The sequence below is a fragment of the Buteo buteo genome, chromosome 21, assembly GCF_964188355.1.
Source record: "Buteo buteo chromosome 21, bButBut1.hap1.1, whole genome shotgun sequence".
Classification (NCBI taxonomy): Eukaryota; Metazoa; Chordata; class Aves; order Accipitriformes; family Accipitridae; genus Buteo; species Buteo buteo.
In genome coordinates, this window is record NC_134191.1 from 9,301,584 (window position 1) to 9,318,397 (window position 16,814).

General features: G+C 42.3%; 1 protein-coding gene across 3 annotated transcripts in view; it reads right to left on the reverse strand.

Annotated features, from left to right (window-relative positions):
- PTPRG (protein tyrosine phosphatase receptor type G) overlaps positions 1-16,814 on the reverse strand; it is a 416,558-nt gene that overhangs the window by 98,604 nt on the left and 301,140 nt on the right. For all 3 annotated transcript variants that reach the window (XM_075053584.1, XM_075053587.1, XM_075053585.1), the window contains exons 7-8: positions 7,011-7,168; positions 2,101-2,293 (exon numbers count right to left, since the gene is read on the reverse strand). In XM_075053584.1, the coding sequence (XP_074909685.1) occupies positions 2,101-2,293; positions 7,011-7,168 (351 nt within the window). The remainder of the gene's footprint in view (positions 1-2,100; positions 2,294-7,010; positions 7,169-16,814) is intronic.

Below are 16,814 nucleotides of genomic sequence, written 5' to 3' on the forward strand. Positions count from 1 at the left end.
CCAAAAAGTGACAAGTTGACAGAGCCGGTACAAAAAGACTGGCTGCCCAGCCATTAGCCTCCTATAGCAAAAGCTCAAGGGGAAAAAAGAAAAAAAAAAAATTCACTGACTCTAGCATCATCCCTGCCATGCTGGGAATGTTGTCAGATCATCCCTGGCACTCTGAATGTTGTCAGATCACGGGAAATGCATCCCCCCCACCTGAGGGTCTCTCCTGAGCATGTCGTAAGCTCAAATTCCCAGGCAGGCATGAGTACAGAGCATTACAGCACCTGGACATGATGGGAGAGAGGACCCAGAGAGAACCTGCTTAGGAAACCTGCCCCCAAGTATTTAAGGTGTCAAGCACCCAGGTACCAAGCTATCTAAACGTGGACTAACGGTTATGCAGCTCCCTTGCTCCTGTAGACTGGCTCACACATCATGCTAACTAAGCCATGTGCACTTGGTTGAATCTGGGCCTTGGAGTTCTTAAAGATCAAAGTCAATGTGAATCTTTCCAGTTATTCAAGTGCTCCTTCGGTATCAACACTTCCAACTTCAAGATCAGCCCATTAACTACAAACCTTAGCGTTTGCAATGCTCTGTCAAAATTGTGGGTTTCAGCTATTTACTATGGGGTTGAAAATCACCTAAAGCATTTTTATAATCTTAAAAACCATCCAGTGAGGCGAGGAAACATGCAGGCATGTGGCCAAAGCAGTAAAATGTCTTTGAATATTATACCACATGTACCAGAGGTACCTTGGCTGCACTCAAAATAAAAACTAGTCAGTTTTGTCACTTTTAACATAACGTAACCTATTAACTTTCATCACTGTTCTGGGTAATATGTACACAGGATATAACTGAAGAAATAAATATTGACACATGTTGCTGTTAAAACACTGATTGGAAACTGCAGGCCAGAGCACCAGAGCATAGCAGGGTTACTTCATTCCCAAGATCTCCTTCTCACTTCTGATGTAAATTCTCCGTCCCAAGGCTGCCTTTAATGTACATGAGGTTTGTGTACGTGTATATTATATATAAATAAATAAGCATGCTCACAGAATAATGAGCCCTGAGAAATACACTCTTCCAGCACTCTCTTGGGAGGGTGAGGTTGCTGAACGCAGCTGTTTTCATGATTCACATCCTCTAAAAACTACACTCTCTGTGCCTGGCCAGGTGAAAATGCCAGGTACGAAAGGGAAGCTTGTAAATCTGCTCAGCTGTTTCCTTCTGGCAAACTGCCCCTCTCTTCTTTACCTCTACCCAGAACTGGTTAAGCATCAAGCACTTCTCAAGACTGAAGATTGGGAAGTGCATGTCATTCCTCCTACCTATAAATAACACCATTCAATAAAATAAAGGCAAATAAAGGTAGTAAATGATATTTATTTCTAGTCTTATTTTATCCAGTACACACTTCTCAGAATTTTTGATGCGCTCCTCTAGCCAGGGCTGTCTGTGCCAACGTAACGCCTGCAACCTCTCTCCCACCCCTGTCCATCCAGCTCATTATCCAGTGTCTGACAGAAGCAAGCACCAGCTGCTCTACAAAAAGACACATGAAACACTTCAGGAAGACATGAGAAAATCACCTGCCTATAAGGAAGAGATTTTTTCCCCCTTGTCACTGTTACCAGCAGATTGATACAAACGTTGAATTAAAAGGTCAACGGTTCTTCAGAAGTCTTGTTACTGTAAAAATGAAACCCATAGCCACATCTGGATACTCTATTCCTATTCAAACACCCAATGAGTCAGTGCTAATGGGGCCGAAATTTTACCTCTGACCTTGTCCCTTCATGTTTCCCCTTTGTCAGGCATCTCTAAGGCCCTACAGCCAGTTGGCAGAAACAGGGACATCGCCGATTTGAGACTCACACATTCTGGGGCTTTATTGCCATGGCACCTTATGACAGTGAGTTTCACAGGTAATTGCAGGCACCCACAGTATTAGTTAATTAGCTGACACACAGCAACGAGGAATGCCTGCATAACCTGCATTACTTCTTTGGTAGCTCACGGCTATCCTTGACACCATTTGATGACAAAGTAGACCAAAAAAAATTCTCCTATTAGTCAAGTGCAAAATTCATAAGTGTCATCTACCTTTGGAAGCTTCTGTGCCGAGTGGATTTTCCAAGATGTCTGTCATATCTTGGCTCCAAGCATCCTTCACGGCAGACTTAGACACGTTCCTGTTGTTCAGTTTTTGCTGTGGTCGGAAGTTATTTCTCAGGTACTCCACGGACTTGACGTGGTCTTGCTGTTCAGTGGTGAATATAGAGTAGAATGCCTCCAGCTGATGGCAGCCATCGTGGCAGAGGAGAGAAAGGACGTTAATTAGAAAAACAATGTGGTGAAATCCGGGTGGCTGATAAGAAAGTAAAATGGCAGGAAGTAAAATGTTGATGCCAAGACTGATAAACCACATGGGAAGTCAGGCTGTCCACTGAAATCACTGCCAACCGTCTTATCTCGGCACAGTGCTTATCCTGCCCAACAAGGGAGAAGGCCTTCTAGCAACCTGTGGATGTCTGTCATGGGCAAGGAAACATTTGCCCTTAGACCCCTTGTCTGGAAGGATTTCGTGTGTGACACAGCCACGCCAAACCCTCCTCACCGCTGGCACTGTTTTGTTTCGCAGTATCGCATCAAAAAAGCGCTTCCAGGTCATTCCACCTCAAGAGCCTTCTCCAGGACAGGACAAAGCTACCTTCTCTCAAAATACCACACGAAGTTTAGCTGCCAGGCACCACTTTCACAGGGAGGTCACTGCAGTTGTCACACTACAGGATGGACGCCAAAACCCGTGAGCTGGCTTGCCCAGCAGCAGGTCAGTAGCAGAAGGGAGCAACCTCAGGACTACCAGCTCCAAGTGTCTTGACCTCCCTACCAACCACTGTTTCCTCTGATAGCTAACTACAGGGTGGAAAAAAAATAACACAGAATGAATGTATTTAGGCACAGTTAGCATATACTCCTCTGGGAATAAGTTTCTTTTGTTGGATTCAGATCTGAGCTATTTTTAATAAAATGTATTAACCTGTAAGGAAGAAATGTAATTGGAAAACTTTTCTGTTACTTCATATCTTACTATTTCTTAGAAAGAAATTTCTACCAAACTAAGGTGAAAACATTTTCAGCTGATGTCTTTCTCACAGCTATCAAGGTCAGTATAACATTTAGTAATAGCTTGTTATCATTCCGGTCAAGAACTAGAATTAGTTATGTTGCTGCTGGAAAGACTGAGCAAGACAGAGCTGAGAAGGATTCAGTCCTGATATTGTTTACATCAACATCAATTACATATATTGATAGTATGGATTTTGGGAGTACAGAATCTGGCCCAAGACTTTAAAAAGGGACTTGAATTACACTTGTAGCTTAATGACAGGTCACTTTGAAGCTACACCCTTTTCATTAAGTGCATCCACTCTAAAAGCCATGGAGAAGTGTGTGAGAGTCCTGAAACTTGCAACTGGGAAAAATTATCTTTGTAGCCTCAGTTGACCCACTGAATCAAGAGGCACTCACTACCGTTATTTAATTTCCCTTCACACCAGTAGTCTGAACCCCCTTTTGCTGCTGCTGTCCAGCTTGCCCAGTCTGCTGGGTTTGACGATGCTAGTTATTAGGCTGAAACCTGTAAAACTCTGACCCTCAAGGCAGGAAAGAGTCAATTTTCACACATTTCATTTCAAAAGTAAGTCACCCTGGAGTGGGTGGTGCGTTAAACCAGCTAATGGAGATATGTATAGGAACGTTATCAGTGGGAGCAGTGCATGGATAGTGGGAGGGAGAAAGGATGGACCTCACAGCTCTAATCCTGGATTTGACAGCTCTGCACTAAAATACACAAACAAGGGAACTGAGTCCCGCTACAGGCAATCACCTCTGAGATAACAGCACAACTCAGGCTTGTACATTTTTAGCAGTAGCTTCCCCTTAATCACAACTACTTTTACTGTACAAGCAGGGAAACTGAGGCAGAGGGACAGCAGGTGACCAGCAGGGAGGGGTGACAGCCAGCGACCAGTTCCCATTGCTGGCAGGAAGCTCAGGTACTGCTTCCAGCCTTGCAGGTACTGATGGTGGGATTTGGATTGTACTTTTTCTGCACCTTAGATGAGTGCCTTATTCCTTGGTTCTCAACTGCATTCTCTCTCTGATTCTTCAGAGAAACATCTTGAAAAAACCTTGAAAACAGTTTCCTAATTATTAGCAGGAGCCCCTCAGAAGCATTGACAGATGGCTTAAAAAAGGGGTAAAGGGACTATTACCTTACACTTTTGTCTTAAGAAAAAAAACAACTACAGATGATCCTGCTATGACCTTCTATACAAGCACAGACCAAAACTCATGTGAATATTTACATATCTTTTGCACTTCATGCACTGGAAGTAGTTTTGATGAAGCCAACTAACAGGGCTTAAGGTTACTTTATAAAAGCTCAAAAACTTGGGTAGCAACTGCTTCTCTGAAGTCAAGTCTCTAGGCTTATACATGCATGACATTAATTGAATTTTTAAACTTTCAGAGAGAACTTTTAAAATATTTTCTTCTGCCATGCTACCTTGGGGAGGTATAATTACATTTTAACAACTGCCAATTCAAATATGATTTTTAACCTTCCCCTTTTATGTGTTGAAGTATATATAAGTCATTTCAACTTCATTTTTACTATTAAAATATTATCTACCACAAATGAGAAATTAATTTATCTATAGCTGCCAGAAAAAAAAATATTATAAGAGCTGCAGTCAAGGAGCTACATTCATGCTCTTCAAGGAGCACAAGAGCTGCTGTTCAGAAGAAGAAATGAAAAGCTGTTGTAAGACTATTGTAGGTACAGGGAAACCTGATCTAAAACTCCGAGTCATGTAATTACAAACCATTAAAGCCTGATGTGCACAGTTTTCTAAGGGTTGGATATACAAATGGCAATTAAAAATACTGAAACTGTTATAAGCTCAATGAGATACTCTGAGGTATGCATTACAAGAGATAATGCCATGCTTTGGGTCATTGAATGCACTTAGCTTTACAATGCATCTGCAGGGTGACACGGCTTGTCTTGTTTTGTTGTCTAATTATCGGGAAAGATGACGATGATGGAGCACCGAGAATAAAATAGAGAAGCCTCCACAAATGGACCACTTCAGTACTGTCCTTTTTACAGCAAGGTATTTTGCACAAAAGCAGGGATTTAATTGGAACAGCAACAAAGCTTAAACAATATCACTTTCCTCCTCTGGGATTACAGGCTGCTTCACGGGGTTTGTGATAAAGAAGGTTGAACTATGGCAATGGATTATGTTGCACTGTTTCTGTTAGAGGAACAAATAATAATCATAGCAATGGCAGGGTGGCAGGCTCTTAAAATACACCCATCTAGAGCTGCCAAGGGGAAGAATACTATTATTTATTCCACATGTGTTGTAGTATCAATGAAAGTCTGTCTACACACAGAATTCCCAGCCCTTCAACCACGCATGCACGCATAGAGCAGCACAACGCCAAATTTTAAAGGCTTGACTTGGCACAGTTACTATTGTACAGCACAGGAAAGAAGCTATGCCAGGATAAAGTACCTTTATACCATTATAGTGATGGCCGTAATCGGTATTTATCAGTTTATTTGCATTTGTTAAAAAAGAAAAAGAAAAAAAGAAGTCACGACCCACCTGATGCGTTTACAGGGTATAAAACTGAGCGTGGGCCAGGCCTTGCAGCCACCAAATAATAAACAGTAAACTTATTGATGTAGTGAAAAGCTACAAGGGATTGCAAGTATCCTGCAGGCAAGGACAGAATTCAAAATGATCTTGACAATCAGAGAAATAGCCTGAAAAAAACAAAGGGCCCGATTCAACTGGGACCATGTGCAAAGAGAGTCCCACGCTTCAGCCAGAACCGCGGGCTGCAGGAACACATGAAGTGCTCAGCGCTGCTAGAGAGCGCTCTGGGGGAAGCCTCTAGCGAAAGGGTTCCTGCTGACCAGGAGCTGAACATAGGCAATAACGTCATGCTTTTGTGAAAAAGGGAAAATAACACCAGCAGGGGTGGCCGGACACATGACTCCTGCCACGTCCCTCAGCCTCGGGAAGGCCCCAGCTGAAGTGCTGCAACCAGTTTTGAACGCAGCCCTTCAAAAATAGATGAAAGAGTCTATGGGAGAAGCAATAGGATCTAGAAAACATGAACGAAAGCCTGGAGCAGGGGCACGGTGATCGCCTTCCACCCTTTTGAAATCTTTGAGAACCAGCATCTGTCAGTCACGATCACCTAGTGAACTATTCACTTATGCTTTACAGAATTAGTGTATTTAAAAAGTTTTATTTTCAGTGGCTTATGCCAGATGAATAAAAGGAAAGACTAACTTCAGCAGGACGGCCTTCTAAAGACAACAGTCTTACAATGTCAAAATACACTTAACTGGTAAACATCTGACTCCATCTAGCCATTACTTTATCGAGAGCATTCTTCCCCAGACAAATCACGGGCATCGTGTCTATTTGCATTAAAAGCTGCTATGTGCTAATTTTAAAGATTTGTGCACCAGCTCTCTGAGCACATAATGGCAGCTTTACTGTGTTATAAAAACAGTTAAGCATGGAGAATTAATGGAAAGATGTCTTTTCTAATGTAATTAGTTCAAATTACTAAATCTGAGCAGAACTGAAATCACTCACTTTACTTTGAAAGGAAAGTTTCAATTAAAAAGAATAAAAAGGAATTCCATGTAAAAATTTACACCATAACTTAATTTAATCTTAATAAAAACAATACCAAATAAATCACTGAAAGGAAACGGGGTTTCATGTTGTACTGTCTTCTTAAGACTGATGGCTCATGTTCAGAAACAATTTTACTTAAGAGAAAAAAAAATATCACCGACACTTCCTTTTTTGTCAACAGAAACATTTTTGTTCTCAAAATTAAAACGGTGGGTTTTGAAAACACCGTCTTAAAGAGGGCAAATCAAGAGATGGACTTCACTAACAAAATAAACACACCTGATGGTAAGAAATGGGAACAGGCTTCCGAAAAACGATCCACTCCACGATCTCGCTACACGGAGGAGTAGTCAGAGAACCTGCGTAGCGGTAATAACTCCCCAGCGATGTCGGCAGAAGGTCCCTCAGCACAAAGGGATCCAGAAAGGTCTCCTTCTCTGCAGGGAAGATTGACAAGCAGAATTACACTTTTTTTTACATGTCTTTAAAACAGACATCACATTGATAGGCAGCCTAACAAGGTGTAATGGCAACAACATATTTTATCATATATATATAATGAAAGGTGAAAACACCCTATCAGGAAGGCTCTGTAAGAGTTGAGGTGTTGATTATTAAAAGAGCAGCCAAAATGCTAGTCAATCCTATACTGAACACACACGCTCCTATTTTGAACATGTGCAGGTGTGAAATGCCCTTGTTATTCCACTGGTTTACTTTAGCATAGAAATAACGCTACATTCAGTGGTTTCAGCACTCAACAAATGGCTCTTCAGCTTGATGGCCATGAGGGCTCCCCAAGACCCAGCGGGGACACAGGCGGGCCCCAGTGGTCCTGCTTGCTGCTGCCCCACCAAAGACCCTTGGGTAGTGTCTCCATCCCATCCCACCGGTGAGGGAAAGGGATGGAGGAGCAGGGTCAATCCCTCTGCAGGTTGCTGAGATGGTGGAGGCAGAGCCGTGGTGCTCAGCCAAACTTCTCTGGGAGCTGCCAGGGGATGAGCTGCGGAGCAGGGCTGCAGGGCACCTCTGAAGCTCAACGTGATGCTCGAAGCAGCGTCCAGCCGGTGCTCGTTTGGGACTGCCTGTGCCCGGCCACACGGACATTGCCAGGGCTGCTGCTAGGTGCAGGCAGCACAGCACCAGAAATCTATTTCAGAGGTAAACCGGCTGCCTCTTCTCCCTGACCTGAGAAACTCCTTCCCACGGTCCAGCAGTCTGGAGACAACGTCTTTCCTCTAAGAAGCTCCTTGGACAGCCTGAAATGCAAACCTAAGCACTGAAAGCATTTAGCTTCAACTAACAGTGACAAGCTGGTAATATTTAACACTGTGAAGAAAAATAAATAAATGAAAGGAGGGAACAGCTGCAGGCAAGACAATTTCCCTGCCATTCCTGAGCATTTATCCTCTGCAATTTATGTTGACTCACAGGCCAAAGCTCCTTCTCAGCCTGTGCAAAGGTGTTCACTGCCTCAGGGCATGCTGACACACGAGGCTCTCCCATACATCTCTATTCCTCACTTTCTGTATTCTTCGTGCCTCAAACAAGAGTCCACATTCGGGTAGCAGGAACTCTTCTCTTTCTGTCTCATCAGAGCTGCTAAGCAAGCCCGCTCCCCCTGCAGCAGAGCAGAGAAGCAGGTAGGCTGGTGATTGACACAGACATCTTCCAAAGTCAGAAGGAAAAGAAAAAGGATGAAGTCTACAGAATTCACTTCCACAGCATCCCACGGTTTTCTAGAAGTCTTGATCAAATCAAGAGTTGCCTATACCTCTGAGCAGCAGTCTGATAATCAGGGGGATTTTTTTGCCCCACTGCTGCTGCAAGGTGCAAATAGACGATGCACTTCAGACATCTTCTGTTCTTCCCCACAATATCAACAGGCGTGCAATCTTTTCATAGCCTTTAGCATTCCGAAATATGAGTAGTTCTATTAAAGTCAAATACTGCAATCTCTTCATTAACAATTTCTTTCCTTCTAATCCAAGCAGATATCAACCACTTCTGCATCTCCAAAAAGGTAACAAATAATAAACCACATTTTTTCCTCTTCATAGCATACCTCTGGGAAAAAAAATGTGCTTAGATAATAAATAGTAAAATATATATGATTGGCCAAAGTTCAAAGAGATTCTAATCAAGAAGTCATTATCACAGCAAAAGGTCGTATTTAATTTGATTGGCTTATTTTTATACAGGAAAAATTGGTTAGAAAAACTGCAAACTCAGTCACAGGATTTGATTTCCAAACGCAGCACACATCTTCACAGTGAAATGACATGGGTTTTCTATTTAAGAAACTGTCTCTCTCTATATGGAAGCTGAGCACACAGTGGACCGCTATGACTCTGAAAGAGTACTTGAACATGCAAACAACCTTTTTGCGTTAGCAGCCAATGACTATATATGAAATAGATGGGAGGTAAAGGCACACTTTCTTTGTATTTAAGGAAGAATGTTTCAGTTAAAATTAACAATTTAACTATTTTTAACTTTTATAACCTTTTATTTAGAATGATGGAATCACTTAAGATGCTGGATAAACATTCTGTGAGAAAACGAGAATATGGAGTATCCCTTTATCAAAGGATGGCAGGAGAACGAAGCTCATTTTACACTTTCAAGGATTTTTGTGCCATATGCTGACAATATTATATTTTAATAATTAATTGTTCATCAAAGGAAAAGATGAAGAACAGGGATGCTAAATTCAAAGTTATTCAAATTGCAAAGATGAATAATGCATGACTTTTATATTAAATACACACTGTATTAAGTAGTCTACATTTCATCCAACTCTGTCTTTCATTTTTAAACATTTTGAACTACAATATGAATAATCAACCAAGGGAAGCTTATTTAGACAGAGAAATACCTTATTTGAATGCAAACTGGAAGTATCCGACTATGATTACATTTTGGTTATCAATTAGGGAGATTTTTTTTCCTAAGCATTTGGAAAGTCATAGTCAGCTGTGAAAAAGAATATTTCTTGAGGAAAAAGTAGCTTTGCTAATACACAGTTTAAGTAGGGCAGGGTGTACTCGATCTAATTTTTCATGGCTACAAGCAATGCTGTAAGTTTTCATTAATGAATTCCAAAGATTAAAATTAAAAAAATACATATAATTGGATTAAAATGACTACTAAAATAGATGATAATCAATTGATTATGCTTTAATAACCCAACACTTTTCAAAACAGATGATCCATTTCTATCACTTCCATCTAGATGTATGGTGCAGAGTTTTAGAAACTAGAGTCACAAACAGATCTTCATGTGAAACTTAAATAAAAAGGGACTTAGAAATTCAGGAGTCTACCTCCCATATCCTTCAAAAGCATAAAGAAACAGTAAACGCCATGAAGTTACGTTTCTAAGAGCTTGAGACATTTTTTAAAATAGGATTTTGAAGTCATGTCACTTTTAAAATTTCAACCTTAAAACAGTTATTGTTGCTGGTAAAACTGTAAGGAAAATAATTTGCAAGCTAAGCAACAGCGTTCACTGAATATGTTAGAAATATTTTATATACATATATGTGCATATATATAATTCCTACTAAATGGGAAAGAACGAGGTTGGAAATAATATCAAACCTTTCTTCATTGTCTTTTATGACCAGCTCCTATTTCCCATTTTCAGTGCTTGGGATGGGTACGAACTGTGCCCAGGAGGCTGGGAAGAGACTGAGCAGGGTGAGGAGTTTCTAGGAGGGAGAAAGCGGACAAGGCCGGGAGCTACACGATCTACATGACAGCATTTGCTGACAGGTACTAGGAAATAACTGGCAGACAAAAGCCATAAAACACACCAATGAAAACCTGCAAATAGTTGTGAACCAATGCAATCAATGCTACAAAACCGATCCATGAGCCACCTACTTGTTCTTACGCATAAACCAGAGCCCCACACCGAAGCGGTCTCTTCTGCTGCTCCTTGTCCTACTCCCATCTCAGCACCCGAACGCAGACAGGCACCCAAGCAGGAAAAATAAACAACCAGGAAATAGGAGGCCCAGAGATGGTGACCCTAACGACAGGCCCTCGAACTAGAGAACATTCCTCTGGGAAAGCAACAATAAACGTGCTGCTGCAGCCACCACTCCCAGGCAATGCAGAAAAGAGCAATACCTGAAACATCCGCTGAGATGCCTCACTAAAGCAGTACAGCTTTTTTTTTATCGATGGTTAACAAACAGCAATACTTTGTTTACAGCACCAAGGCTCGTAAAAAAGTGTTCACTCTAATATTTCCAAAGGAAAAATTAGCAAGTACCACAGATTCATTGTTGACAATTAAGACAACGAATGTGACATTTAAACTACTGGGTGTTCCACAGCATAAAAGGACAATATTGTATTTTAACTCTTACATCCACAAACAAAACAATTAACAGAGCCAGCTGGTGACATACTTGACCTTCCGATACAACATTCATGTCTACCTCTTGCTCCTTCTCCCATGACAGCAATGTGAAAAGTCGTACCCAGTATATTCTTTGGGCTGGTAAATCTCCCCACTGTTTTGCATGGGACCAAGGGCTATTTTTTGTACAACCCAACTCAAAGGCAGAGCAATTGCAGGCATGCTTTAAAAAAGCTGACCTATTCACACTCTTTATTTGTCAAGGCATCACCACTAGATGTGAACTAATACTGAATTGTGCACAATAGTTTTCTAAGCAGAGGAAAAAATCAGATCTTAAACCAGATACCAATAGTAGGTCTCCACCAACTACTGCAGTTTTCACAAGCTGATGCCAACAAATATTATATTGCAAGAGCCATCAGTTGAACATTTTGAGTTCAAGGATTGACTTGCTAAAAATATATTTTCTGTAAAACACTGGATAGAGCTGAATTTTAACCAAATCACTGTAGAGTAAGAGGCTTCTTGAGATATGCAGGTAAACGGCATACAACTATCTGTAATCAAAACCCCTTTTAAATCTAACAGGAACTTGGATTGGAGATCACAAGAAAATAACTATATGCCAAGTCCATTTATATCTCATGGAATGCTTTGGGACTTTTATCATGCTTTTCTGCAAGAAAACAGGAACTTGGCTGCATTGAAAACAATATCTTAAAATGAGCTTATTTCCAAAATTAACGTATGTACAATTCCTGATAGGTGGAAACGTTACCCAGCTACACTTTGAATCACTAAAATCTGCAATACCAATATGAAGAGCTTTGAAAGTCTCCCAAATTTGTTAAACAATGTTCCTGCCAATTTCATTTTCACAATGAGCCAAGTCATTCTAAAGCTTCTGCATTCAAACATTTAAAAAGCAAACTTACAAAAATAATCAAAAGGACACCATGCCGCACACCCACTGAGCCAGAACTCCCTAGATAAGGCAGGCTGCACACCAGAGCTACGGACCAGATTCACAGTGGTGATTTTAAATATGAGATTACAAATATTGTATGTTACTTTAACTGAAAAGATCAGCAGATGAGTACTTGCTGTGTAAATCCAGCATGAAAAGCAGTTTCTGACAGTCCTCTGTACTCAAGGTAATTCTTGTCATTTATTGTGCAATTATTTTTCTCATTTTTATTTAGTTTTTTAAAAAACAGAGCCTTTGCTGAGCAATGTAAGGAACCGTAAGGACACAGAAAGCACAGCATGGTGGGGAGGAAGGGAATGAGATAATAATACAGTCCTGCAGACTAATTTAATCTGAGACAACCAGTGAGTGGTACGAAAAACAGGAGGAAAGAAAAAAAAGGCAAGTCTCCTATGCAAAAAAATTGAAGTTGAACATTTCCATGCCAGGTGTTGGTCTCGGGCTTAATTTTTCTCACTCCCTCTCTTAAAACAGCTTAGGAGGAAAAGGTTTAGCTGGGGAGGAAAGGTCTTAACTCTTTAAAGAAGTAAAAAAGAATTCTGAACCTTTAATGCTTAAACACTGCTGACGCAGAGCTTGGCAGAGCAGCTGGTGCCATTCTAGACTGGGATGAGACTACTCTGGGTTTCGCAAAACCTAATACGAGGCAGAGGTGCATGTGGAGACAAGGCTAGAGGCACACGGAAACTGAGAAATACAGAATGGGCACAGGCGATAGGAGGAAAAAGAAACTATGACAAGGAGTTTAGAGGTGAAGAGGATCCCTGGAGCAAGCTGGACCCTGGCAGAGGGAAGGCAAAGTGAGGCAGAAGCGGCCAGAGCAGCACGGGCTATTCATGTCTGCTTCAGTGGAGCCACAGCAAAACCGCACGTCCTCAGACTTCACCACCCTTCTCTTCTCAGCAAACATCCTCAAAACCCACCAGCAAAGCACCCAGCTCCTTCCTCCTGCAGGTGCTTTGTTCACATTCAGCCTCAACCTTAATTCTTTACCTTTAACAACTGCAATCTTCTTTTTGTTAGTCTGAATTAGTTTTTCTGTGCAATATATTAATTCTATGTCAGCTCGCTGGTCTTTACTCAGCCATGACCAGCACTGCTTTCTGCAGAGCAGACAGGTGAAGGACCAGAGATTTCCAACACTTCCACCGTTTATTCGTTTAAATGATACAGACCCCTGCAGCTATGCACAGAGCTGCCCTATATAAAGGTGTGAACTTATCACCTCTGCTCTCATCTTCATTTTCCACTTCCCTCCTCCTCCCCTTTGCTCCACAGCAATCGTGTCCTGGCCCCTTTCACACGGCTACTCTGACTGTGAACACAAGAACAGATCAGAAAACAAAAGAATATGTCCAGATCATCCCCGAGGAAAAAGAAATGCTCCTCCACATTTCCTTCTCAGTTTAACACAACACGCTGCTCTCCCTTTGATGGCCTTCCTTGTTCCAAATTGAGCTGCTGGTTTCTTCAAAGTTTTACTTTAAAAGATGAGGTCCCATGGTATCACATCTCACCCTCACCCCTCTCCCCCGCCTTTCTTCTCTACAACCCTCGGATATTTGGTGCAGAAAGCAAACAGCTTGTCAGGTGGTGTTATGGTTAAAGTTAAAAACAAAAGAAAAAGCCTGTCACGCTGCTAATGGTGTTTTCTTGTTATTATGCCTTCTGGTGTGATAGATCCACAGGGTAACTAACACTGTCTGGATTGCTTCCTTTTTAGTGCTGATTTATTTTAACAGGTTATTCACTGCCTTTTTGGCTAGGACAACTGGAGAGATGCACAACTTATTTATTCTCTATCCTTTTCCATTATTAAAGCAATTCTGTTTCACTGTATTTTGGTATGGTCTCTCCAGTAACCCCTGAAACTTTGGTTGTCAGCACCAACTTGCCTGAACACCTCTCAATCATCTTGAGGGAGACCCAAGATCACACTCTGCTCCATGCTGAGCTTAAGTTATGGCATTTTAATAATACAAAGGCAGAAGAAAAAAGCAAGATTTTTTTTTCCGAACTCCCTTTTAAATAAACAAAGGTTCCTCTCTTCCCCTCACCCCACCCCATGTTCGCAAACAAGCAACAGATGCCATCGATTCACTTTGTACCTAAGCTTTTGATCTGGCTGCACTTTGATTTTCAGTGCTCACTTTTGACAAGGAAGGGAATAAGAGCCTCATTTTTGTGACAGTAATAGAGGCTTTTCTGCTGCGGTAATTTATTTGTGCTCTGCTAATAATTTTCTGCTGATCCGTGTAGATTCTTGCTGACAGACACAAAGAACAGGACAGAGTGACAAAACATGGTTTCCATCACCCTGAAGGATTTTCCAGGGGCCTGGGGTAGCGTGAGCTGCTGCTTCCTCTGACAACCGTTTGCCTGCACGGTAAAACAGGACTGGGCAGAGCACCCGTGCCCAAGCTGGGAGAGGGCAAATGCTGCGCGGCCTCCAGCACCGGGCACTGCCCTCAGGACTGACATCAGGGAAGGAGACTCATTTTAATGCCTTTCAGGCAGCTGGTAAGAACAAGGAAAAGGCATCTCTAAGAGGCTTACATACAAAATGGTACTAAAAAGGGCAAGTCAAAGACAGCAGAGGTGGGAAAAAGCAATGTTTCCGTGCAGTAGCTCCATCCTGCTAGGTGCTCCTCTGAGATCTTGCTGAAGCGTGTGGCAGACAAAAGCTTTAGTAGCCATTTTAATGCAAATCAACTGTATAAGACATACCCTGGTATTTCACGTTCCCTATTCCCACAAGGGCACAACCACGCTCTCTGAGGCCCCGGGAGCCTCCTCAGCCCTTGCACAAGGGCAGCTCCGTCTCCTGCCCCTTGCTCCTCAGCACTGCGAGGAAGGATGAGGAGCAGAGAGGGGCTCAGGGCTGGGCACCCAGCCAAGCACATTGGCAGCAAAACAGAAGCAGAGAAGTCTGATTTGCAGTACCACGACTGGCCCACATGTGGTGGTGCAAGTGCAGCCAGGCACTAGTGACTTTATTACTTTACCTAATGATCCAACCTCAACTAAGGACGGGCATCGTCCCACCAGCACCAGCATTGCTGGAGACCTTTCCCATCAGCTTCTGTGATGAGAAGAGCATTTGAAGAGGAGCTAAAAAAGACCCCCAGCAGTCAGAGCTGAAAGACACTGGCAAGTCGGCATCAGAAAATTCGTATCACGCCTGCCTGTACTCCATCCCTTCTGCAGAAAGAGGGCTGCACGCTCCCAGCTGTCAGTCCCTGGCGGGTTCCGTGGCAGACGCACGCTCGCCGTCCGCTTTGCGGCAGGGAAAGCAGGAGTGAGAATAGCAGGCACCTTGCCGGCAGGAGGTGTGACAAATCCTTGGCAGAGCACAAAACTGAAAGCAATTTTAAAATCAGCAACAGGCATCTGACAGCTCTGAAAAGAGCCTCCTCGGCGTTCGTGTGCCTTTACAATGCTCTGCGAGGGCGGATGCGGGAGTTGGGGAGCATCAACGTGATGGGAACGTGCTGTTCGGCAGGAAGATGCGGGGCAAACCCAAAAGCATTATCATTGATCCAAACATTGTTAGGCGATTTGGTACACCACTGGTTTTCCTTCCAGCTAAGAAACTTTATATGGTTGCTCATGTAAAATTAAGCTTAATGTGGCATTAAGATTCTATGAAATCATGCCTGGAGATGAGAAAACAAAGTGAACTCCGAGTAGCGACTAAGCCGGTATTGATTTTTATGTGTGCGTTTCTCTATCATTGTTACTAAGCTGGTGACACTGTGAAGGGCACAATTATTTATGTTCCATCAAATTAGTAAGTAATTCAAATCCCTGACGAAATCTCGAGCAAAAATTGCTTTCACTTCCACAGAAAGTCCTTTTGACACTTAAATTGTTCACTTACCGATGGAAGGGCACCGTAAGAATACAAGAACTTCACAGAAAAAATGAAAAGCTATGCAAGAAAAATTAAAAACCAGCTCACCGCTCATCAGTACCATCCCTACATCTAAGGGTCATTGGATCTGTCACCATTATAGGGACAGGCCAGCGCAGGTGCTCTATACAGTGTGGTGCAGTGGAGTCCCCATATAGGACCAGGCCTTCTAGTAACACCAGAAGGCAAATGAAGAAATGAGGATGACGGTGAGTGTGTGGGTGTGTAATTTCCTCTTTGAAAACTGAATGACTATGAGGAAGGAGTGACTGTCTAGCACAACTCAGGAAGGATGCTCTACCAGTTTGAGGGAGAGGGATACAGAAAAACAAGGAAATCTTCCTTAAATAGGCATGTTGAGATGAGGCACATGGGAGGAGTAAAGCTGAGGGGCTGGTGGTCTCTCCAGCCAGCAGAGGATATACGAACATGGTCTAATTTAAAAGCAAGGCAGTTATTTCAACATTCGTATGTATTCTTGATTTCTACATTATAGGCATGTGCCTCTGTATTGTGATGACCACCTAATACCAACACGGGCATGGAAATGTTATAAAATGCAAAGAAACTTAAGGTTTCAATTTTGCCTTTCTCCAGCTCCTTTTGTTGGATGCCTGCTTGATCCAACCACTCTATCCAAAAACCACAAGAGTTTTCCACTGTATTTCAGCCAAAAAGTCCATGTTGCCTTAGGGTCCCAGTCAAATGCAGCCAAATGGAAGGCAGGAAGAAGCTTTTCAGATAAATTCATAAAAATGTGCTCATGTAAGATGTAAGTAACTTTCATCAAGAAAAGAAAGTGTCTGG